The 25246-nt window shown below is 42.7% G+C and overlaps 1 protein-coding gene across 2 annotated transcripts in view; it reads right to left on the reverse strand.

The window, feature by feature from the left end:
- The window catches only part of PHTF2 (putative homeodomain transcription factor 2), a 62559-nt gene extending 37500 nt beyond the window's left edge, over window positions 1–25059 (reverse strand). For both annotated transcript variants that reach the window (XM_048948295.1, XM_048948285.1), the window contains exons 1-2: window positions 24888–25059; window positions 10821–10897 (exon numbers count right to left, since the gene is read on the reverse strand). In XM_048948295.1, the coding sequence (XP_048804252.1) occupies window positions 10821–10865 (45 nt within the window). In that variant the 5' untranslated portion in view covers window positions 10866–10897; window positions 24888–25059. The remainder of the gene's footprint in view (window positions 1–10820; window positions 10898–24887) is intronic.
- Window positions 25060–25246: the final 187 nt, after the last annotated feature.

Consider the following 25246-nt stretch of genomic DNA (forward strand, 5'->3'; position numbering starts at 1 on the left):
CACCCAGATGTTTGTATCGAATTGCTTTGGCTTCTTCCTAAATACGTTTTAAATGACATTTCAGATCTTCCTGTTTTTCATGACATTTACATTTCATTTCTTAGAGTCCTTAGTGAGTTTTTTGTATGGCTCAACATTGGGTCTTTCCCCCCTCGCTTCCCAACAAGCTTTCTTTCTACAAAGACAGAAGAGTCTGCCTCCCACTTCATTGGGCAAGAAACAAAAGTGGAGGCCTTTGTGCCAAGAAAATTGCAAAGCAAACTCTGTATTTCTAATCCCATTCATGACCCATACTGTTTTAGAGTTGAAAGAGTCTTTAAGAGAGTTCTTCACATAAACAAACAATAGATCACTTGTTAGAGGAATTCTGGGAAACAGATCCCAGGAGACATCTGAAGCAAGTCAGTCGACCAAATTTCATTCGGGCTTACTCATCTTCTCCCACCAACATACTAGGCAGCAGCTTCAGCCTCCAAAACACACAAGCAGGGATTTTGGCATTGATATTTTTCTTTTAACATTACTCCATAATGTAATTATTGCAGCAGTAGGTAAAATAAGAGAAGAGGACAGGAAGATGGTCTTTTACAATATGTACTGGCCTGGCCAATCTTTTCTGATCATGGTCAATTATCAAAATCTGAGTAGAGGGCTGTTAAATAAAGGCATACTGTTGCCAACAGAAAAGAGTTCTAGGGACAGCTACAGAGAGCAATTATCACTACAATCTCTTGCAAATTATTATTACTTTTTTTAATCCACTCAGTTTGGCATTTTGTGCTTTAGGAAACCTTTTGAGGCACTTTTGGGAATGCACATGCAAGTTCAGCCATCAAATCTGCACCTGATCTTCAATTTCCCTTCTCTCAAACAGCACAAGCATCCATCTATACTTCTCTTGCAAACCTATCAGAAGGAAATTAAGGAAGTACACAACACTATCCCAATTTTTACCTAATTTATCAAAGAATTTATCCTCATTTACAAAATAGCTAATCAAAAGTGGATCATAGGCTGTACTCTACAGCTTTTTTGTTTGTTTAAGGATTCAGCAAAAAATAAATTAACCTTAAAAAAAAAACTTCCTTTCTTTCTTTCTTAATAATATGTTAATTCAAGTAACGTGATAAGCCTATCTTTAATTGTTGCTCTTGAATGGCTGGAAATGGAATGGGCTACCCAGGAAGGTATTTGAGTCACTGTCTCTGAAGGTGTTCAAGAAACATTTAGATGTGGCACTAAGGGACGTGGCTTAGTGGGGAAATACTGGTGGTAAGTGGACTGGATGATCTCGTAGGTCTGTTCTCAACGTGGTGATTCCATGATTCCATCACCAAGCATGAGCAACAACACATCCCCCTAGTAAGAAATATGTCAATGGCATGCTACAGATGGAACAAATTGTGGTACAACAAATCTGTTGTTTGTTGTAGATATTTTGGAGCAGATATTTTGTATTAATTTAGATTAAATCATGCACCACAGGCTTCCTCAATAACAAGGCTCTATCCAGTCTATCCAAACCAGTTACCTCTAAAATATTCAGTCAAGTCAGCTTGCTTCAATAAATGCCCCAATGAGGAGATTAAGGAACCCTGCTCCATTATGTATTTGTAGAATAACCAACTATTCACCATGCAGCTGTTACAAGTTTCAGCACATGCAGGATTAGTGAAGATTGAAAACCCTGCCAATGTTCTTTCACAATGGAAAATGTTGCTTCAGGTGTAGCCAGGGAGACATCAAGGACAGAAAAAGATGTGGGTGGCATGACAGCAAGTTCCACCTAGAAGGTGTTGCAACATTTTAAACTTTTTTTTTTTTTTTTTTTAGAAATTTTTAACCTCATTTTTAGACTTATTTCAATGTGAAAACAAACTGTAACCCATTATTGCAACTTCCAAAAATTGTCTCAAATTGAAAACTTACTGAAAGCATCAAGCCACTGGATTCATTCAAACACTATGCATGTAAATATACTTCAAATCTTTCTCAGAAACAAGAGATGACAAGATGAGCTCAACTTTGATCCCATAAATTGCACTACTTCAAGCGAGCAGAGGAAGGTCACGTTGCTTAAAAAGCAGCAATAAACTCAGGAGGTTAGCAACACTTTTGCTTCTTTCTTCCCAACCAAATAGCTCCGAAAGCACATGAGCACATTTCCTTGTCTATTTAAAACGTGTTTGACACTTTTACAGCTGGTTTTTATAACAACTGGATGTGAACAACTAAACGTTAAGCTATTGGAAACAGCTCATTCTGGTTTCAAATAGAGCCCAATGCTAAGGGTTTCTGCACTGCAAATTATTGCTTCCCAGTGTCTCTCATAAACAGATCAATAGGCCACGTGTGCATTAAGACTGAATTTGAGCTTTGTGAATGACACTGATATTCACTTTAAGCTAATGCAGCGATGGTATCAACGTGTAGCCCAATACTCACAGAGCCTTCGGATTCTAATGGAATCGATCAATATTTCAGGAGGCATTTATAATTTATGACAAAGAAGGCTAATGAAGATTATAATCCTAAGAATACATCGCATTTCTTGCTGGATCTTAAAAGTTTAATGTTTATCCATAATGAAATCTGCATGCTAAGCTTTGTCCATTAAAGCTGCTACACTTTGTTACAAGCAACATCAAAATACTACTTCAAATCCAAAGGACACAAGCTACAGAGTTTGGCGAATAAAAAGTGAAGTTGCTTCCTTAGGCTGTCTACCAAGGAAATTAAGTTTTTAGCATCTTATTAAAATATTTAGTATTAACACATTAGCTACTACACTTTATTAATTTTTAAAGTCCAACATTTTTCAAAAACTGTACAAACCTACAACAGAATGTTTTTTAGTATCGAGACTGACGTATAAATAATTTACACACATGTAATATTATTCATTTAAAAAAAACAAAGCCTCATATTAAGTTTATGTTCAAGTATACATTTATGGATATCATACAAAACATTTTTTATTTTCTCAATGCACAAATTTATTACAAGTTACTTTAAACCCTCTTTTATTTCTACCTAACTGATCCACATTGCAGTAAAGGCAATAATTTCGTAGTTCAGCAGTGTCGTTATCTTTCTTGATCTTTTACTACTAAGACTTCTTTTTTTTTCAGGATGCTTTTCCATTTTCAAGGTGTTTGTTGCACTTCCTGACCCTCCCCCATTTCTTTTATCATTGATACATTGACAAGACAGGCTAAGCTAAGACAAACCCAGTTCGTAGCCAGAGATGTATAATATAATAGCTTCAGCTATTAGCATCTGCCAATAGGGACGAGTTTAGAAACTCTTACTCAAACACAGAAGTAAAATGAAGAGATAAAAGCTGTATAACCTCAAGTGCAAATCTTGGAATGTAGGACTGCTGAACAGTTACTAATAGGTTCTGGGATTCCCTTCCTTCTCCCTTACTCCCAGAAGGAGAAGCAAAACCAACTGTGCAGAGTAAAATCATAGAATCACAGAATGCTTAGAGTTGGAAGAGACCTTTAAAGGCCATGTAGTCCAACCCGTCTGCAATGAATAGGGACATGCAGCCAGGCCCAGGGCCTGGTCCAGCCTCACCTTGAAAGTCTCCAGGGATGGGGCACCTCTGGGCAACCTGTTCCAGTGCCTCACCATCCTCAACGTAAAAAACCTTTTCCTTATATCTAACCTAAATCTACCTTCTTTCAGCTTGAAAATGAAGAATTGTTTATTATTAATTGCGTAAATTACCAACTAATGAGCTGGCAATAACTGCAGTGAACTAAGAGCCATTCCACTGAACAATAATTTTACCAAAGCTTCCTTCAAAGATACTATTTCCAGAGTAAAATAATGGATAATTAAACATTTATCATCTATGTATAAATACTTTCTCTGTATCGGTCAATAATGTCATACTAACTCTTCTTAACATCAGCCAGCCTTCCTTACTGTCTATTGAGTAATAGTTTGGAGATTTTAGCAGATCTGCTAAGAACATGAAAGACCTTATTTTTCGTCTCACAATTAAACAAAAATTTGATGCGTAAGAATATTCAGAAATAAATACAGACACAAACACTGTATATTCAGAATATACAGTAAAGGAATTACCAAGACCCGCCCTAAGCCACTTCCTAGTGACATACACCGAACACTAGAAGTAACTTTCTTTAGGTTACCATTTCTGTGCATTAAAAGAACTAATCAGTAAAAAAAGAAAAAAAAAAAAGCACAAACTGCACAAGATTCCATTTGTCACCAAAGTACAGAGCAATCCATTATGAAGTTCACTCATCTCCAAATCTCAGACTAAACATATCAAAGAACTGCGCAGGTTGGAACCTCTGGAGGACACTCAGCTCCTGTGTGGAGCAGCTCCAATTACAGGAGGTTTCTCAAGGACTTAGCCAAGAAAGTTCTGAACATGTCCAAAGTTGGGGGATTTTACAGCCTCTCTGGGACCGTAACTCAGTGCTCCGCAACTCTCACAGGAAACATTTTTTTCCTATACCTGAGTTTCCCCTATTTCAATGTGTGTTTATTGCCTCTCTTGCAATCCCTGCTCGCCTCTGAGAAAACGTGGTTCTGTCCCTTCATGGCCACCCAGATGGCAGCTGCGAAAACAGTGAGCTCTTCCCTTTGCCCTCTCCAGACAGAACAAACCATGGTCTCTCAGACTCATTGCCCATCACACGCTTCAGCCCCAGAACAATCTTCATGGCCCTCCGCTGGGCCTGACAAAGAACATCAATGCCTTTTCCTCTACTGGACAGCCTCAAACTGGGCACCGCACCTTACATGCCATATCACAACCTGAACAGAGAGAGACAATCCCTTCCCTTGACCCACTGCCTACACAATGGCTACAGCCCAGTCATTCTTCAAGGTTTAAGCCCTCAGCAACATTTTTTTTTTCCTACAATTATGCGTTTGCACAAAATGAAGCAGTCTGAAGAAATAACTGGACAAAGAAAACCAGACAGCCTCATTATTTAGTATTGTTCCCTGAAGACCACCAAAAATCCAGCAAGCTCACCATCACTGCCACTTTAATTTTGAAACAGCACTGCCCTTACTCCTGATTACTTCCACTTCCCACAGCATCCATTCCTTGTGCCAGCAACATCCTGCTGTGTGACTGAGAGATAAATCAGTTCTCTCGGGAAAAGAAATACTAAATTATAACTTCACCAGGCATAACAAACACAGTTCAAGAATCACTCTTACAGAGGGAATTGCAGCTCACTCGCTCTCTCTCACAGATACATTCAGCTTCTTACAGTTTAAACTGCATTTGCACCCTGACAAATTCACTCAGTAAGTGCATGAATGTCAGCAGCCAGGCACAGCATACAGCTGCTTTGTTCAGGCACACTGTGGGTTTGAGCAATTCTGATCAATTGCGTAAGACTTGAATTTTGACTCACTGAAACAAAGTGCTGAAGGTAATCCCCAATACTGGTCAGCTGACAACCTGACGATTTCAGTACTACATAGAAAAGCAGCTTTGTTAAATACGTATTTGTCCTCTCGGTGCTTTCACAGAATAATGGAATCATGATTCTGTTATCTCCCCTGAGCCTCCTCTTCCTCAAACCAAAAAGTTCCCTCAGCCACTCCTCACAACACTTGCTTTCTAGCACATTCAACAGCTTCATTGCTCTTCTCTAAACACATCCCAGCAACTCAGTATTGAGGGGTCCAAACCGGACCCAGCAGTTGAGGTGTGGCCTCACCAGTGCCAAGCACAGAGGGACTGGTCACTTCCCCAGTTCTGCCAGCCACACTACTTCTGATGCAAGACAAGACACCGTTGGACTTCTTGAGTGCCTGGGCACACTGCTGGATCACATTCAGCTGGCTTTAAGCCAACACCCCCAGATCCTTTCCTGTCAGGCAACCTTCTCCACCCTTCCCCACGCTTATACTGCTGTCTGAGATTGTCATGACCCAAGTGAAGCATCCAGCAAGTAGCTCTGCTGAATGCCATACAGTTGGACTCTGCCCATCAGCGTAGCCTTCTTAGATCCCTCTGCAGAGCCTTCCTTTCCTCTGGCAGATCAACACGCCCATCCAACTTGGTGTCATCTGCAAACCTTAATTGAGGGTTCACTCGATCCTCCGTCGCCTCATCAACATCATTGACACATAAACAAACCTCGTCCCAAACTGAACCCTGGGGAACATCATTTTCAAAAATAGTCAGCTCCGATTCTTGTCAAGTTTTGACACTTGAAGACTGAACTTTTTGAGAGTTTTAGCATCCCAAGTTCTCAGTAATACAGCCACACACCCAGACCCCTGTGCAAAAACTGTTTTGTGTGCCAGGGTCACCAACGCATCACATTAATTCAATACCATGAGGGAAATAAAGTAGTTTCAGGGTATGATATAATTACTGTTGCTTTCTTTATATTGCTGGAAAGTATAATCTTAGGATAATGAGCTATAAAACACTAAACATTACAGACCTTAATGCAATTACAACTCTAATTTTGCCCTCTAAAACCATGGCAAATAAAACATCTCATTTGTTTTATTGCGCCCTTTAACAGCAGTACCCAAAAGACACCCAAAGCAGCATAAAGCTGTGCTGGCAAAGTTAAATGATAAGCAATTAGATGCACGATTCAGGTTCATTAAGTTCCATTCTGCCTTCACCGACAACCACCCCCAAGAGTTGGAAAAACTTAATTCTCTCCTGCAATATTGTTAACAAATGTGTGCAAAGCCCTCCATTTTTGCAGCAGAACTCCTGTGAGCATTAAAAATCAAAAAGCTGTTATGGTAAATTCCTTGGTTTACCATTAGTTATTCTTTGGTATACCCTGGGTTTTAACATATAGTTGTAAAATTGGAAATCAGAGCGGAAGTTGCACACCTATTACTATCTATAAGCCTTAAAAGTATTACAATAAATGAACACAAAGATTTTAAGTTCGAAGCAGTATTTCAGGTTACAACTGATTTCATTCTTTTTAACCTCAGGTGCTGCTATTGACACAGCACTTCGAATACGCACACATAATCCTAAAGCTATTTATTAACAAAGCACAGACAGGCGCCTCTGAGCTCGGCAGCTGCCAGGGACTGACACAGGGAGCGCAGACAGCCCCGCCACACCCGCTGCTGCAAGAGCCGCGCAGCCACGTGCTGACAGCAAGCCGGCACTCGCCTGTCTGACCTCCCTGAGACACGCAAACATCTCAGCAGGGCACTCCTCCGTAGGCCCAGGAGCTCCGCAGCAGCTCATTTATACACCTTCCTACACAGCCAGCATGCCCACACTGCACGCCCTGCGCCATCGCTTCGTGCAGCAGCAGGGGAGCTCCTACGACCACGTACCAGGAAAGCGACGCCTGTGCGGCCCTGATCTCAGATAACAAACCTGTGTTAAAACAAACCCTGCAATCCAAATAAAAGTAATTAAGAACTAATAAAGCACTTTTATAAGGTGGTCATAAAGAGCTCCTCTGCACTACAAGCACATCGCATCTATTGCAACAACAATACACAAGTTTACACAATGAAAAGTCTGACCTTTAAACGATTAAGCACATTACTAAATCATCCTCCCCTGAGAAGCTCCACTGCAGACAATAGAATGAGTCACACGAGCAACGAGCCCTGGGTGCTGCTCCTTGGAGAACTTGCAGTTCTATGCCAGTGCAGCTGGAAGAGCTCAACTGCGTAACTCTACCACAGAAGTCCAGAAGTGCCTGACTTTTGAGGAGACTGCAGACCTTTGAAATTCAACAGAGGGGAATCTAGTGCAAAATAAAGGCAAGTTTTAAAATATACCAACATTGAAAACTAAACCACATGGAGTAAGTTATCTATTTAATACCTCTTTCACAACAAGCGTCCTATTCAAGTACATATAAGGGCCTATTCAAGTACAGTTTCTTTGTATTCTAGAGATAGTCTAAGCTCTTCATGTTCTTTGTTAGGATCTTCATATATCAACTCATTTATGTGAAAAAAACTTTCCAAAATAACAGTTCTTTTTCCTCATTTTATCATATAGGCAAGCCATTAGTCTGAGCAATAATTACTGCAACCCTAGTTCTCTTTTGACCCAGGAGCAATGTTTTACTGCTAAGTATCAATTTCTCCCCACTTTCAATTTCAGCTACAACAGTGAGGATTCAGCAAACTTGAAAAGCAAGGCAAGAGGGACAAACGTGACGCGCTTAGAATTGAAAGCCAAGTTCAGCATTTTGCCATCATAAGCAATCACATAATAGAAACATCTCAGGAGGAACAAGAAACATGCCTGCTATCCACTCATCTCTAGCACAGTTCTTCCATTTCCCAGTTCGAAATTTAAGTACAGTGAATCCATGGAGAAAAAATACTGTGCCATGTAAATGATGGTGGAAAAAAAACAGGGACGTGGGTGGAAAGTTCAAGATCTTCTTAGGAAAGGATCATACACAGCACTACAAAGTTAACAACTTCCAGGAGTTACCAGCCTGATCCAGGCTAACTCTCACTAAATTGGGACCCTGAGGTCACCATCTAATTATCATGAACACTTACATGAAATGCAACATCTCTGAATTTGTCCCAAAGTAAGACTCCACTCTCTCATTCAGAAAGAAGTTCTGAAAGCTTCTTGATTGCAACTGAATGCAATTCATCTTTGTTCACACCATGGAAAACACTGACATCAGGTCAATGCAACATCGCACCTCTCCTGAAGACAGCCCGGTCTTTCATGAAGTAATGGTGGTCACATATCACAATCCTTTGCCTCAAAGACAGTTTGTACTTTCTGCCTGAGCAGACCTTTGTGAAAACCTGCAGACTTGCAGCAGAAATACTGCTGTTGATCTGGATGCTCTAAGCAGAACCATGTGTGTGCAATCACTGGAAAAAAGCAACAGAACGAGGCTTAAAAGAACGACCTGTACTGACAGTGAGGTGTCCTGTCAGAAGCAGTCTCCTGGGAACAGTAAAACTGAGGAAAGAGTTGTTGGCATCCAAAGCAGAAGGTCTGCTCTGCTCCTTGTACCATCACAGCACAGGGACTCATCAGAAGACCCTGCGTTCCTAGCACCAAGAGGACGGAAAGTTGTGGTAATCACAAACAGCATTTCTTTTCCTAAGCATCCAACAGGACCACAGATGTACCTCAAACTAGGAGGAAAAAAAAAAAAGACAATAGAAAAAAAAAAGAGCAGGACCTTTGATTAAGAGCTCTGGAGACTTGAGACTCTTGCTCACATCAAATGACCATTTTGTACATAAAGATAAATCTGTCCATGATTGTTCACCATCACCATCCACAAAACCTCAGAGACCTGAGAAGCGGGTAAAATCAGCTTAATCTAAGATTTTTACAATAAGCATCACTTCTCCCTTCCATGAGATTCTCCAATGAATTTCGTTACATTAAATCTTCCTCCAAATCACCCTACAAATCTCTGTAACAACTGAAAGGACCCACAATCAAGAAATGGTTTGAAAACATCACGCAATTCCACTGCACATGGCTGCCTTTATGTACCTCATCCATGCTACCACAGGAAAAACCAGGACACTATCGAGGATTTACAGCTATGTGTGTACAGACAGGAAAGAGCAAGTGGATCTGAGAAGTAATGCCATGTAACAACAATTCCAAACTTTGTTACTGAAGAAATTCAGCAAGATGTTTTTTGACTTCTTTCTTTTTAAAATGTACAAATAAGAAGGTTGCCATCTACAACTCTACAAAGAGCTGAAGAGATGCAAGCTTCTCGTGGGCACCCAAGGGTTGGTTGTGCTTTAATCTGCCCATATAATCTTCTCTGTGACAAAAATAGTTTTTCTGAAGCTTGAATGAGGGAAGGGAGAGACAGTATAAAACACAAAAAAATTCTCAGTAAGTTCTGAATGATTCCCAAATTTTTAATACATAATTGAATACAGAGCATAAATTAAGTACGCAGAATTCATTTTTCTGCTTTTCCAGCTGCACCTTTAATTCACAGTAGAGAAGATGACATTGTCAGGTTGTCAGTTCTGTCAGATTTCCACAAGCTACAAGTGCTTAAAAGTAAAAGTTAACCACAGTTTCTATTTTGAAGACCATTGCCATTATTCCCTCTAAGAGCAGTACATGTACTACCAAAGGAAAGCCACTGGACCAAGGAAAACAGGAACCTACTGAAGCATGGAGAGATAAGGAAAAATAGAACAAATGCATCACACCTTAAATTCTACATCCAAACTCAGCAAAATTCGCCATGCTTTTAAAAACAATTTAGCTGAGTAAGTCAACCAGCACACGAATGTCAAGAGGATGCAATAACTTGAAATTGACAAAATAATAAGTTAGTCAGACATCAATATTTCTCTGTACAGATACGAAACAAAATATACATACTATCAGGAGAAACTGTAACTGCACATCTTCCAGCAAGATCTTTTTTCTCTTTATGGCTTCTCTCCATTCTCAGTTTTTTTAATTGACTTCTACAGAAACCTCCTTTGGCTCTGGAATACATCAATCCTTGCTACTAACAGAGAATGTTTGAATTCTTACTTTCTACTTAGATACAGTGATTCTTTTATGTACTATAGAAGCAGCATTCTCCTGCACATGAGTACATTAATCAACATTACATTGAAATCAATAGCTAGACCAAAAGCAGTTCTATCCTGCAAGGTATTGTCATCAGGTATTTATTTACTTTCAGAGGCAGACTTCCAAGCTACTCCCTTTCACAGAACACCAACCAGCAACACAGCACTACTTACACTTATTATACTTTACACATACAATGCAATAAGCCAACTTTTTTTTTTTTCCCTGAAGTCACCATAAAAACAAACAGAAAGCTTACCTTTTTCTGGTACCAAACTATAGCATCAGTTACTTTGGACGCCATTTATTCCACTGAATTCACCCAGTCATTTTAGGCTGTTAACAGAAAGAAACAGAACTTTACTTCCACTTTCCAGTGTAACACAAGTGGCACACAGACAGTGCTGTATTATCTCAGGAGAACCTCGGGGAAGTTTCATTAAATGCAGAAGGCCACGTAAGGATTCTGATGCCAAGAGATCAAAGCGTTATAAAGTGTTAAGAAAAGCTCATACAAACTAGTAGGTATTTGGGGAAGAACAAAAACAGCACTGATCACAAAAAAAATATCTGTTGTGATTACAAAATTAATCCACTCAGGAAGAGAGACCAAAGCTCAGGCAGAAGAAGCTACAGAAGAGTCACACACTTGTTTTAATGGTAACAAACAGGAAGAGGCTTTGGGGTTTTTTAAGCATTGAACCAAATGACAGTGATATGAGAAGGAGGAACTCAGCCTATGTAAAACTTTCTCCCTTGAAAATGACTACGAAGTATTGTTTTGTGCAGTCAGAGTTAGCACTGAACAAAAAAAGTATGAAGAAAATAAACATTACAAAGCTGCAGAATTAAAATGATCACATTCCTACAAATCACTCTTCCACTCCTGTCATGGTTTGGCCACACTCTGCTTTTACTTCTACGTGGAAGAGTAAGAGAACGAATTGCCCATTTTCTCTCACAGCAGACATTCTGTAAAATTAACTGAAAGCACACTTGAGAATTACAGAGTCCTTTCCAGATGTTTTATAATAATATGCAAGTTCTTTTATAGATGAATGTATTATAACTAAAACCAAAACCAAATACTTCACAGACTGCTTAAGAACAGATTAATGACAGTGAGGTGTACGTAGTGCTCGCATTTCACGCTGTTAATTAAAGCAGGAAGCAGCCAGTGAAGCAAAAGAAAGAAAGAACTGGAAACAAATATTTTCCAATCAGTACATCTCAGTACTTGTGTTTAACAACCATTCAATTCACTGATTCCTTTTCAATCTCTCTATATGTATTAACAAGTATTCCAAACTGAAGCCCGGTTAAAAAAGAGCCCATGGGGCGTAATGAAGTCCCTCATCTACAGGTGGAAACAAATTATGCAATAGATTGAAATCAGATCTTTCAGAAATGCCAAAGCACTGGGGTAAGTTGTGACACGGTATGGTACATTCTTCATCACCAAGAACTCGACATGGTTTTGGGGAAAGAAAAAAGTAGCAATGAATTTTCCTGATCATGCATTTCTGTGTAAGAACACAGCAGGTAACACTGCTACAAGGCCATGCATGCTCCCATCTCCCAGAGACTCCTGGAACAAGAAGGCAGACGCATGGCAGAACTCCATGCTGCACTGACATGTACTCATTCATTCCGCCCTGCCTCTTGTTGCACACCTCTTGTGCTACTTTAGAGATGCTGTATTTTTAATTTGACATATGCATTACAAACACTATAGTACAGATCTTCAACAAACAGACTCATTGTATAGCAGCTTTTGTGAATCTCTAAGGAGCATAATGCAATATATCTTCATCTTTCACCAAGTTCCGTGTTTGTTTGTTTTTTTAATAAATACAGCATCTTTTGAGCATTTTATTTATGATTTTTAACAGTAAAACTTCAATATCCTTCATGCAATGTTAAAGATTATAACACAACACAAAGGAGCTCAGAGCTTCATTTCAGAGTTATCACAACAGTGCTTTTAGAGCAGAACACTGTCATTCTTCAACTGTTGTTAACATCAGCACAGAAGCCACATCAAGTCAGTTAAAATGCAAAGCCATCACTTGTATCAAGAACTGTAATTGGGTTTCTAATAACAGTGGAAGTTTAACTAAGAGTGACTATCAGCAACTAAGAATTTATCAGTACAATAAAGACTTCCATCACAGACTTCTATCTAACAGACCAGGCTATACCTTGGCATATCACAAGATTGCTTACCCTTCCTTCTCACCAACACAAAGCTTAAAACAGGATTTGTTTTCGTTTGCAAACACTCCCATAAACTTCAGTATAAAATACTTGGCCACATAACCACAGACAAACCTGTGCCACCTCCTTTGACACGTACAGCCCTCACACACAACGTGACCTATGTTTGCTCAGTCTCAACGAAGGCAGCCCCTCTGCTCAAGGAAGAATCTACATACCACCAGCACATACAGGATTTGATCACACTTGTATCCCTTGCCTTCCCCTGCCTTGTGAATACAGTGTGGGCACATCTTAAATTCCTTCTCGTTTCTTCAAAAGTAGCCCACTCCAATGTTAATTAAAGCACTAGTGAATTCCACCACACACAACCACAAAGATACATGAGGTAACACAAAGCCACAGGAATGATGTCCCAGCTCACCAACCTCAGCTAAACATTTGTGTGGAAATACCTCCACCAGGAGATATCACTCACTTTCTTCAACAGATACACAGCACTTTCTGATGCAACACTGAAATAAAAGGTGAAAAAATGCATTCAATTATTTCCAGACCATGTTTCTGCTTGAAAGGGCTGTGATTTGTCTGCCCTTTTTGAAGGCAGCAAAATGAGTTTAATATATGGCCTGCAGGTAAAATGTATCACAATCTTCAGAGTTGGAAGGGACCTTTAAAAAAGCTCTCTGACAAGAGACTGCAACAAGCTCAGAACTCTGCATGTTATATGCATGTATGTTCACATTTTATTCAGCTGACAATTTGTATTGCTATCAATCCTGAAGTCAGGCTGTACGTGCTGGGCTCTAAGATCCACCAAATCTGCAAAATGAGCACATCAAAGCAGCTGACACATAACACAGGCACAACACAGGCACAGCAGGGCATCACCTATTCTAACTTGTCCTCCATCTGATTCTCTCTGAATCTGTTTCATGTTGCACATCAAACACACACACCTGTGCTTGACAAGGACCTGCTTTTACACTCAGCTGCACCACATTTCACTTGTACGCCTTGTGCAAAGACACTACGGCAAGATTAGCTTCATCTGAACTAGCTGGAGACTTAAGGGCAATATTAAAGATAAACTGTAACTCAGATGGAACACTGAAATACATAAGCTCAGTCACATTTCTGCAGCACTTACCTGAGCCATTTATTACCACTTCATCAAACCCACCGTTAAAATTAATAACAAGCAACAGTTCTGGATGAAATTCATTACTTGCTTGAAACTAAAAGCAAATGACTACATTGATCCGTATTCAGACGTGGGGTTTTGTAGCTGTTTCTTTTCCATTTCAGAGCATAATCATACTCCATTTTAAATAAATGCACACTACACCCTGCAATCAAACAAGCACTTTTTCAAAAGCCACTAAAGTGTATATTTAGATGTTTCCAGCAATTTAAACGCTCAGTCAAGCAGCACATAGTGCTTATTGTGTAACACAGGATTAGATACCAGATATTTTACTCATAACTGAAATGTTTTGGAGTCCCCAGTCAGACACAAATGCGAACCTTCCTAAATGACAGCCTATAGACAACAAATTCTATTTTGAACAACTGAATTCTATTCTGAACTCAGAAGTTCCGAATAAAGCTGTGCTCCTCATACCAAGGGAGGCCAAAATAAAGACTTAGAAATATTGGAAGACTAAATAAGCAATGTCAGTGAGCACAAAACCATCACTGAAAATACAACACAGACATGGAAGTAGTAGCAAATGGTTGCTTTTCTTGTCAGTAAACGCTGTGAATCACTAAATTCATATTTATGATTTATTCTAAATCATAGAATAGAATCCTTGGAGCTGGAAGGGACTTCTGAAGGCCACCTAGTCCAACTCTCTGCAATGAGCAGGGACACCACAGCCAGATCAGGGTGCCCAGAGCCTGCTCCTAGCCGGCCTTGACAGTATCCAAGGAGGGAGCACCCACCACCTCTCTGGGTGACCTGTTCCACTGCCTCACCACCCTCCACGTTAAAGACCATTTCCTCTTGCCCTATTGCCACAGACTGTGCCAAAGAGTCGTCCCCTTCTTTCCTGTAGCTCCCTTCCAGATACTGGAAATGTCTCAAGGAATGTCTTCCTTTTATAACAATGCCAAGGTGGATGGTCAGCATACAACCCAGCCTCGGAGCCTGAGGGCCCATCTCAGCTCACTATGAATAGGTATGAAGTCCTCACCATCACTAAGCATCAGCAGCAGTACAACCACACAGCTGTGCAATTTGTCCTACAAGGTTTTTAAAACGCTATGAATTTTTCCTCTTTCATTGGATAACATTCCTATGCAGCAAGCTGCTGAAGGTGGTTAAAAGGAAAAAAAAAATACACTGTATAAAACCGTGAGAACAGCAGAACTTGGTTTGCACTGCTTTCCTTAGCTACCACTGAAGCAACATTTGTATCAGGTACTCAAAAAACAAAAACAAAAACAAAAACAAAAAAAAAAACATTGAACCTGCAGGAATGTAGCTGAAAATTTAAAGAGGAAAAATCTTTTATCTTTCTTTACTTCCCAAGAGCAACATAAAAATAGAAGTTACCATTACCATCATACTGTTGTCATTATTTGACACTTTATTTTAAGTAAGTCCAATAAACAGCTTACTCCCATCACACATCCCCTGTTGACTCTGAAGGTTCTTATGTCAGGAGGGAACAAACCAACAGCAATATCCGTGTAATGCAGCTGCACCACCAGCACTCACCAAGAGACATCCTTCCTCTGCACACATCCATGGGGTTGTGCCACCATCACATCCTTGAAGCAGCGTTTCAAATGACATTCTTTACATGTGCATTACAAATAAACCATTAGGCCCACATTTCCCCTTTTAAAAGGAATATCAAATACCATATAATGCACACAGTGTTCTGTCAAAGTACTTTATCTATGCAGTATTGTCCTCCAAACAGCATTTCAGAATTGCAAATGGCATACAAACAAATGAGAAGCTTGTCACACCTTTCAGGGGAAATGTTCTCACATTGCTTTCAGCTAGCCTTAACAGAATCCCAACCAGCTAAAGGGCAGAGGAAAGAAAAAAAAAAAAAGAATTTAAATTAAAACAAAAAACAAAGGCACTGCTAACCTAAGGATTCCATCTAGCAGCCAGCACCACAAGGACTTTTGCTGCCATGCCAGCTTAGGCCCCTTAAGTTGCTGCCTTGTAATCCAAGGTCAGGCTAGTTTGTAAACAAAAGGGAATTAACATACTTGCTCTCCCAACAGAACATCAAGTCTGCTAAATTTGGATACCAGCATTCTTGAGATATTGTTCATGAACGGAATTCTCAAGCCTTGTTTTTCACTCCATCTATAACAGAACTTAAAAATACATATATACCAACCAAAAAAATAACCTGGGAAAAAAGCACTGAACATCCCGAACTACTTGTTTTGTTGAGGGGTGAACGAGGCCAGCAACAGCAACATTCAGATGTGAATCGGGCTCCATGCTTGTGGCTGTATATCAAGCCCTGCCCTTGACGAACACAGGCTGAACAAACATTATTTACCACCACACCAGGCATCTGGCAGCACAGCCACACCTCCCTGTGCCTCAGGTAAGGCGTCAGTTTTAAAAAGAGAAATAATCCCTCAGGCCTCTCTATTTTGCCCACAGCCAGGTATTTGATCCCATTTCCATTGCTGCATGCTTATTCTTTCCTAGAAGCTCACACCCCTTATCATCATCCATAACAGAAAGTTACTGCAGTTATAGAAAGTTTAAGAAAGGGAGAAAGGAAGACCCTGGGAACTACACGCCGATGAGCCTCACCTCTGTGCCTGGGAAGATCATGGAGCAGATCCTTCCAGTTGCCATGCTAAGGCACATACGAGATAAAGAGGTGAGCTGAGACAGCCAGCATGGCTTCACCAAGGGCAGATCGTGCCTGACCAATCTGGTGGCCTTCTACGATGGACTGATGGCATTGGTGGACAGGGGAAAAGTGTTGGATGTCATCTACCTGGACTTCTGCAAGGCCTTTGACATGGTCCCTCACCACATCCTTCTCTTTAAATTGGAGAGGTGTGGATTTGAAGGATGGACTGTTCGATGGATTAGGAATTGGCTGGCTGGATGCAGCCAAAGGGTTGTGATTAATGGTGCTGTGTCAGGGTGGAGGCCAATCTTACGTGGAGCCCCCCAAGGGTCAGTCTGGGGACCAGAGCTCTTCAGCATCTTCATCAATGACACAGACAGTGGCATCGAGTGCACCCTCAGCAAGTTTGCAGATGCCACCAAGCTGAGCGGTGCAGTTGACGCACTGGAGGGAAGGGAAGCCATCCAGAGGGACCTGGAGAGGCTGGAGAAGTGGACCCATGTGAACCTAATGAGGTTCAATAAGGCCAAATGCAGGGTGCTGTACTTGGGTCGGGGCAATCCCAGGTGTTTATACAGACTGGGGGAAGCTCTCCTTGTGAGCAGCCCTGCAAAGAAGGACTTGGACAAGAAGCTGGACACGAGCCAGCAGTGTGTGCTTGCAGCCTGGAACTAACACAGTCAGTTGAAACTAGATGACCTTTGAGGTCCTTTCCAGCTCAGGCCATTCTATGATTCTATAATACAGCCAGTAGCACAGAGCAAGCAGTGAGAAAGAATTTTGATGGAAAGGAGGCTTGGCCTTTGCATCATCACTTCCACAATTAAAAATCTCCAGCACTTGAAGGGCAAAGCAGCAGCAGAATAACAGAATAACTGCCTCCCAGAGAATGCTTGTTTTACCAGGGAATTGCAAAACTGTGTGAAATAACAGCAAAATATTGAGTATCAGGATTTCTGACATTTATTTCAGGTTCTGGGAAAAGAACATTGAGTTCAGTTGTTGCAACTGCTGTAGCCATTTCTGGAATCTCTGTCCTCAGCCTTAAGGTCTGTGTAAGATTCCTAGTTTTGTTCCATAATGGCTTCTTTCCATGGCTCCACTGGAAACAACGGGATGCTATTTCACAGCTGCCCCACTGACAACACGGAGGGAGAAGGACTCTGAACTGAGACATCTGGGATTCTACACCTCCCACAGTAACTCCTGAGCCTGCTGCAATGCATTTTAAATAGCAAAACATTTCTAAAACTTCAGCATATTCTATTGTTCAATACAGTGCTGAAAATTCTGGCCCTTAAAAGGGATTATAATCAAGACAATTTTGCCTCTTATGAGAGATGTCAGCTATAAAATTGCAGTCTGAAGGTAGTAATAGCTGTCAGAATGCTAGATCTACAAGACAACTCTAAAAAGGCTTTAAAAAAGAACAGAACTCTATATGGTTGATGTCAAGCTTTGCTCTTTTAATTCCTGTTTTTTTTGTGCTGAATACTGAACAAACACATACACACACCATTAAAATCATCTGTAGTCTTACAATAAGAAATTCCCAAAATACTGCAAGGATACATCTGCTCTTAGAACTATAACAACTTCATTAAGAAATATGATTTCTACCAACATTATCATTTCATTAATACCTGCATTCTTTTTAAGAAACACTCAAAAACAATTCCAAAATACAATGGCTGCCTTGAAGTAAAATGCAGCACTGTTGTTCTCCTCCTCGTGTCTCCAAATACACCGGTGATTTCCTGCAATAAATCTTACCCACTGGAAGTATTTACTCGCTGGTTAGTAAGGAGTGTTTTTCTGTCACCAGGCAATGCAAAGCAGAGTTGTGGCTTCTCGATGAGTGCAGTCAGGAAGTGAAAAACCACTCCTCAGTGACCATCTTTGCATCATGTTCCACAAATAGCTACCCAGCAAGTTTCTGAAGCAGCTCAGGCACGAAGCGGCTGAGCTGTCAGAAAGCTGCAGGCTCCTCTAACAGCCACCCTTCCCCAGGAATACAGCAGGGAATGCTGAGCCTGTATTTTTTAATAAGCCTGAGTGATCTGAGCAAGAAATGGCAGAGCAACGAGCCTTACACGTGTATCTGGCAAGCTCCTCGGTGCCATCATTAAAAATGGAACACCACTGTACCTGAAAGACTACCTGATAGGGGCAGCCATCCATCCTGTTTCTGCAAATGAAGATTATGTCTTAAGACTATTAGTACTTTTGGACATCTAAGTGATAAACAAGAGCAAGTGATAAATCATACATGGACTATCAAAGAGCCTTTGCAAGAACATCACAGACTTCTAAGGAGATTGCTGTTTGTGAGAAGCAAACATTGTTAAGAACTGAAAAACAGCCAGGAAATCGAACAAATTTTTGAGGTCAATATTCTTCACTGCAATAGACTAATTGGATAATAAAGATTAATTAGCAGCATCCAGTCTGAATAAAACGGCCCATTTATTGCCTATTCAGGTGCCTAGAAGCTACTTAAATCCCACAGAGCTCACTTGCTAGCCCTCCTGTTCAGCTCCAGTGCAAAGTGCATACAGATTCAAGGCTGCTAGCTTGGGAACAGAAGTTCTCATTCACATAGCAGCACCCCAACCCCAAAACTACATTCAATCTTCCTAATCTGCTTTCTTGATGCTTCCCCAGCCTCCTCATTTCTGTCAGGCTGCAGTGACAGAGGTGCCTTGTCCAGTACAAATCTGTCCTGGCTATGAGTTCGTTCTGGAGACACTGAGTTAAAGGCACTGGGGATGAGAGCACTCAGAAACCAGCACCTCCCAGATAATTTGACCATTACACGTCTGTGAGGAAGACCCACAGACATCCATCACAGAGCTGCTCCAGCAGGTGTTGGCAGCGGCTTGACTAAATGGAGATGCCCCACATTCCTGCTGGCTCCCTGAGCTCTGACAAGGGAACTTGGAGCAGATATCACTCCCTGAAGACACTGAAGGCACTCCCAGGGCAGATGAATAAAGTCACTGCAGCCTAGTGAGTCTTGCCACTTTTTAAACCATCCTGAAGCAGAGTTGCCATAGCCCACCTTTCTGCCCAGTCACTTCCATTGCTCTTTTTACCAGCACTGGAGCCCATTGCACAGCAAACAGCATCAAGGAACTCACTGCCACGACTCAATAAAAGCCTAATTTTCACCCAATTCAGCTCCACAGACCTTCTAACTCCGGAAAAGCCATGGCCAACATCACTTCTCAAAGTGAGGCAGCCCTGACTGCAGCAAACTCCACCCGTTCTCGCCCTGCATTCTCCCCAGGTATCAATTGCCTGTCATTAGCAGATCATTTGAACCCATTCACATGATTTCCCCTCTCCTCCTCCCTCCAGCAGTGAGAATTTTTGTGAAATTCTAGACCCTCAAATTGAAAGAACTGAGATCTGCCTTATTACTGCAGGCCTCAAGCTGCTGTAAATAGGTCCAGCAATGCTCACTGTATTCGTTTGTTACGCACTTGAGAAAAGGAAAAGTGAAGTAGCAATATTTCCAAACGGTTATTACAATTATATTACCAACACTAAAGAAAATAGATTAAATTTAACAATAAATAGGCAATATAAAGAAAATCTAATATCAGTAATGCATATTATAGGGTGGGTAAAGTGATCTGCTTACACTACACTTTAAAATCAGGCATCTCAAATCTGGAAAGGAAATTAGGTAGCTCTGTGTGCTCTGCCATTCAATATTCTACAGCCAAAAGAGCACGGAGTCCCCCAAAGAATGAAAACACTGCAGTACTGCTGTTAAGCAACCTGGCCAGAAATGCATGTATTTTGTTTAAGGACAAATACTGAAATACTGGGGAAAGGAAGGAAGGCGCCCTGAGAAGGGCTGTGAATTATTAAACAACTCAAAATCTCTCCTGTTGAGATCAGCAAGAATGAACAGAGAAGTAATTATAAATTGAGATTTTAAGAAATACACAGAAAGCATGGTAAAGAAAATAGCAGCTAGTAATAAAGGGAACTTCTCTCTGAGCTTAAAGCAAAGCCAAACTCTGAACAGAGAAATGTTATATTGCAACACAATGCAACTGACAAACCCAGTGCCACAGGAAGTCACTGAAGCCAAGGACTTCACTCAGATTCCAGAAGAAAACAGCTATTCAAACACATAATAACACTAAGAACAAATATAGACACACAGCTGAAGGAATCTAAAGCCTCACAGCCCAGAATGTCAGACAACATCCAAACAGATCACCAAGATCCATCCATCCAGCCATATAAACTCTTTATGTAGCTGAGCCCACAGTGCCCAGCAGCAAATGCCAAGGAAAGAGTACATGAGTACAACATGGCATGCAGAGAACACACTGTCCCTTAAGGCAGCTGAACTCAGAGCACTGCTCAGCTGTCTTAAGGCTGGCACCTGCTAACCATCTAGCCCCAAAAAGCAGTTGGTCTTGGCCAATTTCTGAACACAAGGTGTGCATGACTTCATAGTCGATGCTAAGTGGTTTTAATTTCTTCTCCCACCTTGCAATTTTAGTATTTAAGAGCGAGAACCACAAATTTATTTGCAAACAGAAGTCAATGCAATGCTTGGAGTCAATCCAGCAAGTGCATCACCCAGACCTTCTGGAATCCACCTATCAAGCCCACCTCAAATGACACAAGAATAGTCACAACTGAACACCACATGTTTCATTTAAGCAGTAGCCCCACTAAAAGTGAGTTTGAAAAAATCCCCTTTTTACACAAATTAAGAAAAAAAGAGAACAGTTCTATAAACTCTTCATATCCCCCTTCAACTGAAAATTAAAAAAAATCACATATACGTTTCCAAATTTACTGATAACACAATGGGTATCTGTACATATGTACAAATGTGTGCTCTGACTTGGAAGCTGGCCCTGCTTCCAAGCTCAGATGAGCTAAGTGACTTCCAGATATCCCTTTCAACTTATGTTATTCTATGATTACATAGAAAGTATTCCCAAAAATTACATTGCAATGCATTATAACCCTAATTACAATCAGGGACTGGAATTAGGATTCCTCCATAGGCTATTTATTAACCTCTTTGTATTTCTTTCAAAAATCTGAGCTTGACTTCTTGAAGTAGTCAAGCTTTGTAATCAGTCAGACCTTTAGGAACAGCAGCGCTGGAAACTCAAACAAGAAAACACAACATTTAAAGCATTCAAAGCCTCTTCTTTATCATGCTGCTCCATATCTTAGAGTAAGCAGTGGTCAGCTGTCATTGAACAGCAGCCCAAAAGTTTTATTTTGTTTTCTTCACAAAACAGAAAACAATATTTAAAAAGAGAGAGAGAGAGAGAGAGAAAGACAGAAAGAAAGACAGACAGAAAGACAGACAGAAAAGACAGACAGAAAGACAGAAAAGAAAGGAAGAAAGACAGAAAAGAAAGGAAGAAAGACAGAAAAAGAAGAAGAAAAAAACAACACAGGCCTATGCTGCCCTGTGGGCAGAATTAATTTAAGCCTGTTGCCATTTTTCCATCCGGTGTCCTACCAGCCCCATCTCACCTGCACTACCAGCTGCACAAACAACTGGGCTGAGCAAGCAGCGCACCACCATGGCTCACAGCTCAACACACAGCACTGCCAGCTGCTGCTCTCCTGAAGCAATACAGGGCTCTATTCTAGCTGCCCTTCTGCTGGGAATATCACTGTGGGCCACCACCTGTCAAAAATTTCACAAAAATTTGTCACCATGCAGGTAACATCTTTCATCATCGTGAGACCTGGCTGTGTCATCTGACTGACTGAAGAAGTCACTCAAATGGGAGAAGACTGACAAAGATTTAGGTATAACAGAAAGGTCTGGGTTGGAAGGGACCTTAATGCCCACCCATCCCCACCCCCTGCCGTGGGCTGGCTGCCCCCCAGCAGCTCAGCTGCCCAGGGCCCCATCCAACCTGGCCCTGAGCGCCTGCAGGGATGGGGCACCCACAGCTCTATGGGCAGCTGTGCCAGGGCCTCACCACCCTCTGAGTAAAGAATTTCCTCCTAACATCCAACCTAAATCTCCCCTTTCAGTTTAAAACCATTCCCCTTTGTTCCACCACTATCAGACCATTTAAAAAGCTGGTCAAGTAATTGCACAGGTCTTGTGCTCTTGGAAAGCCCAGCACAAAGTTCACAGAAACTGTTAGGTCATGAATCTGTAGCGCATCAATCATGTTAAGATCTTCCGCACAGACCCAGAAAAACTGTTCCAGCATTCTCACAGAAACAGAGACTGTTTTGGAATTCTCACTCACAAGAGACCTGAGAAAAGGATAATAAATGAAATTACTGTTTCCTTCCCAAGTTCTACTATAAACAAAGAGTAAGACACAGTATTTAGACAAAGTAAGGGGAGCAATATACACAGCTTTAGAGAACTGGGAATGAAATCACATCCCCTGCTTCCCAGTGACCCCTGCCAGCTCAAAGAGAAACCACACAGCTCAGCCTGAGGAGCTGAAGCAAAGCCCAGTGGAAACCCAAATGCAGCCACGTGTCCTTTCTATTGCAGCACCGCCAGCCCGATAGCTCACACCCCACTCCACAGCTCACAGCCCTCCCAGCTCTCCCAGAGGCAGCACTGTGCAGCACTGGGTGCCACTGGGACAAACTTTCAGGGCGAGGCGAGCTGAGTCTGCTCTGGGAGAAGGCCAGCACCGCTGGAATGCTCCAAACGTTCCATGGGGCTCAGACACGCTGGCAATTTATTTGTACGGCACATTCCACATAATGCAAGAGGAAAAAACCCTTCTGCAAACACTGAATTAAACAAACCAGGTTTCCAAATTCTTTTTCAGATGACTCAGAGTGTTTTAGCCTCTATAATATTTACATCCAGAATACAAACATACATTGACACTAAAACATAGCAACTGAAAATTCAGCTGCACCAACACTCCACTTTAAAAGGGGATCAAGAGCTTAAATGGCTAAGTTCTGAATGCTGCTCTCAATCTTTGCTTTCAGAACTGTTTACAAATACTGTAAGGGAGATCTCTGGGGGGAAAAAAAAAAAAAGAAAGAAAGAAAGAAGGAAAAAGAACTGACAGAAGTGTGATGTGCGTAAGTCCATCAGTCTGTAAACACCTCACCAGGACAGGAGTAAGGCTCCTCAGGAATTATCCCTTATCAGGATTATCCTTTCCAGGGAGTCACAAAGAAAGAGGCAAATCAAAGAAGATCACTAAAACTGTCAGAGCCACAGAAATAGCCAAATACACAGGGCTATTTATAACCCTGAGATTTGATCGAGGAACGCTTTTAGCCTCCAACCCAGCAAAACAAAAACACCCCAACATGGGATTTCAGCCCTTAGCAACCACCACTACGGTGAGGGCATCCAGGGGTGGATGCTGCAGGTTGCCTGAAGGGAGGCCCTGCTGCAACAGACACCGCCAGCATCAACAGGAAGATGGAAGCAGGCGAGGTGCTGATGACACACATCATCCCTGTCAGAGAAGCAGAGCGCCAGAAGTGTTAAACATGCGGGAAGGGGCATCTTCATCAGAAAGAAAAAAAAAGAAGGAAAAAAAAACCATCTCGGAGCGTTAATTTAAGCACTCTCAACAAGTTTTCCAATTAATTACTTTCTCGGGTTAATTAAGACACGGGCAGAACGAGAGGCAGGGCAGCGGCGCTGCTCGCCGGGTGACAGGCAACGTGCGGGAGCGCCGCGAAAGGCGCGGGGCGCTTAGGACACCTGAGCCGCGCCGGGACAGCTCCGGCACCGCGCGGCCGCTTCCAGCAACGCTCCGCGCGCCGATGCGCCGGCAGGGGGGCGGCACGAGGGTTCGAGCGGCGGGACGCGGCCGGCACTTCGCGGGTCGGCGCGGGAAGGGGAGAAACGGGGCGAGGGAGGGCAAAGGGGCGGGTGTGCAAGGCGCGCGGAGCGAGGCGAGCTCGGGGATGGGGGTGCTGAAATCCGGCGTTTGTAAGGGCGGGGAATACCGAGAGCCCGGGCACCCGGCACCGGCCCCGCGCGGCTCCGGGCGGGGAAGGGCCCGACGCCGCGGTCGCCCGCGGACCCCGCGCCGCACCGCGCCGCTCCCGCCCTGCCCCGAGGCCGCGGCCGCCCCGCGCCGGGGGTCTCCGCTCCGCGGAGGCCGAGGGCCTCGCTCCCCCGCGAGGCTCCGATCGGAGGGGCCGAGGCTGCCGCGCCCCGCCGCCCTGCCAGACCAGCCGCGGCCCCCCGCCCACCCCACCCCGAGCCCTGAGGTGAAGTTGGCGCCCACTCCCCCCGCGCGCCCCGACCTTACCGCTCCGCGCGCCGCAAACAACGGACAGCGAGGGGAGCGCGAGACTGCGAGGAGCGGCGGCGCGCGAGGCAACAGCTGAGGGCGGGGGGAGCGGAGAGGGAAACGAGGAGGAGGAGCCGGCGCGCGCCCGAGCCGCAACCACCGAGCGCGCGCCCGTGAGGGCGTGGGGCTCCTTTGCGGGCGGGCGGAGACGGAGCGATTGACGGCGCTCTGAGCGAATTGGCGACGAGGAGAAGAGAGGCAGGCGGGCAGAAGGACGAACCTCCACCAACCGCCGGCAGGGAGGAGGGTGGCCTCGTTTTGACGGGCGTCTCGCCGGCCCAATGAGAGCGGGAGCGCGGTAAGAGAGGCTTCCCCGC

This window comes from Lagopus muta, chromosome 1 (assembly GCF_023343835.1).
Source record: "Lagopus muta isolate bLagMut1 chromosome 1, bLagMut1 primary, whole genome shotgun sequence".
Lineage (NCBI taxonomy): Eukaryota > Metazoa > Chordata > Aves > Galliformes > Phasianidae > Lagopus > Lagopus muta.